The sequence below is a fragment of the Hyposmocoma kahamanoa genome, unplaced genomic scaffold (genome assembly GCF_003589595.1).
Source record: "Hyposmocoma kahamanoa isolate Upper Pololo Valley unplaced genomic scaffold, ASM358959v1 100021, whole genome shotgun sequence".
In the NCBI taxonomy this organism is placed as follows: Eukaryota; Metazoa; Arthropoda; class Insecta; order Lepidoptera; family Cosmopterigidae; genus Hyposmocoma; species Hyposmocoma kahamanoa.
The window spans coordinates 3943356-3945410 of NW_020653200.1; the positions used below are offsets into that span (position 1 = coordinate 3943356).

The window sequence follows — 2055 nt, forward strand, 5'->3', positions numbered from 1 at the left end:
TGCCAAGAGCGAGATTATGGTCTTCAAGGCGGGCAAAATTAAGCCTTATTACATACCGCCCGTCGCTCTTGGTGGGGTTGTGCTTAGAAATGTGCAAAGAGTGAAGTATCTTGGTCACATACTGACGGATGACCTGTGTGATGACCAGGATATAGAGAGAGAGCGTAGGGCGTTGTCTGTGCGTTGTAATATGCTGGCCCGCAGGTTCGCAAGATGCTCAGACGACGTAAAAATCGTGTTATTTAAGGCATATAGCCAATCTTTTTACACGAGCGGCCTGTGGGTCAAGTACACAAAGCGAGCATATAACGCCCTACGCGTACAGTACAACAACGCGTTCAGGATGCTGTTGGGGCTGCCACGATGGTGCAGTGCGTCAGGCATGTTTGCCGAGGCGCACACAGATGGCTTTCATGCACTGATGAGGAAAAAGATCGTCTCCCTCTTGACTCGTGTCAGAAAGAGTCCCAACAGCATCCTGAAAACGATTGCAGGCAGATTTGATTGCCCAATCCTATGGTATTGGATTGGGCAAATCAAATCGGTTCCTTTGTATATAAAATAAGGTTAGGTTAATTTGTGCTATATGTACTAACAATAGTCTAAGTTTTAATTGTTTACTAACACTTTGTCTATGGGCATTTCATTGCCTGAAATAAAAGATTTTCATTTCATTTCATTTCATTCAATTTTGACTGCCTCTGTGTCCGAACGGTTATCACGCTGGACTGCAGCGCAAAGGTCCAAGGTTCGATTCCCGGGCCGGGAGAAATATTAGTACGGTCTACATTTATTTCCCTCGTGAGCTTGGGTGTAATTTGTGGTTGTCTATGTGTGTCCATGGCACCCGCTACACAGTGGGCTGAGTTGAGTGTGTGCATTCTTATTATTATTCTATTTTGTCTACGGATTGATAACAATAGAATCCCGTAAATCACGCTAATTTGGTTGCTACGACATATACGCAGATTTGATTTGACCATTAAATTACCGAAATGGAAACTTATAATCCAATGTTAGTTACGCGTAAGTGCACTATGGCCGACAATATGTAGGTCGCAGGCGGTGTGTTGTTTATTTTCTTTAAGCATTTCGCAGCCTGGGTCTAATAAGGTTTTATCTGCAAAATGGCACCTTTTCAGGAGAGAGTTTCAAATATTCGCCCAACGAAATTAGTCCATAACTTTTTTATACTAAATTCGAGAGTAATAAAATTTCACATATACATAATTGTTTCATTTATGGAAAATGCTGTTATTTTTACAACATTTATTTGATAAAATCACATTTTGATGTATGATCGCATGTCACTTTATTGTACTGAGGGTACGATTTTATGTTGTTTTCTGTAAACAGTCTCACGTCCTTTTAAAACCGATAACGCGACCGCCAATAGGTATCATACGGTCGGTATTCTCGCTCGCGCCACACTGTACACTGTCCGTAGAATTTCTCATAATGCAGACTTACTGTGGCAAGAAAAGCGGACTAATGAAGTGACTGGGTGAAGAAAAGCCTGCGCTAGTATACGATAGAATCTCTGTCTGGCGGTCATTATTAGAGTCGAGAACTGAAATCAGAGGTCTGAATTACAAAGGCATCCAATATAATGATAAAGAGAGATTTTTTTCTTTTAATGAAGAAATATAAGGAGGGTTTTTCTTAATTGGAAAATGTTACTTCCATATTGACAGGCTCCTTAATCATCATCTACCGTCTTCGCTTAATTCCAATATCGGCTAATTTATATAACAATTTTGCTTCCTTTGATCTTTGCAGAGAGCATTGAGAGTGCTTTTGCACTTACCAGTTCCTGTGCTCTATTATCGCTGTAGATTCACTTTTGCTAGATTCCTATGACTTAGAAACGTGTTTATGAATTATACTGTAACCAGTTCGTATCAATATTGAACACAGATATCAAATCCTTGTCAGACTTAATGCTGTGATATGACGGTAAGATGAAACTTTCAAGATATTTCGTTTTCGCTGAGATAACCACTTATTGCTTCATGTAGAAAACTATTTCGCCGATTTACGAGGAAACTGATTAAA

The 2055-nt window shown here is 40.0% G+C and overlaps 1 protein-coding gene across 1 annotated transcript; it reads left to right on the top strand.

Moving 5' to 3' along the window:
* Nucleotides 1-16: 16 nt before the first annotated feature.
* LOC113240333 lies at nucleotides 17-565 on the top strand. Its single transcript, XM_026477607.1, has one exon. The coding sequence runs from the start codon at nucleotides 17-19 to the stop codon at nucleotides 563-565; it is 549 nt and encodes a 182-aa protein (XP_026333392.1).
* Nucleotides 566-2055: the final 1490 nt, after the last annotated feature.

What these genes read in the sequence shown, in the direction of transcription:
- LOC113240333 (XM_026477607.1), top strand. Translation starts at nt 17, where the DNA reads ATGGTCTTCAAGGCGGGCAAAATTAAGCCTTATTACATACCGCCCGTC.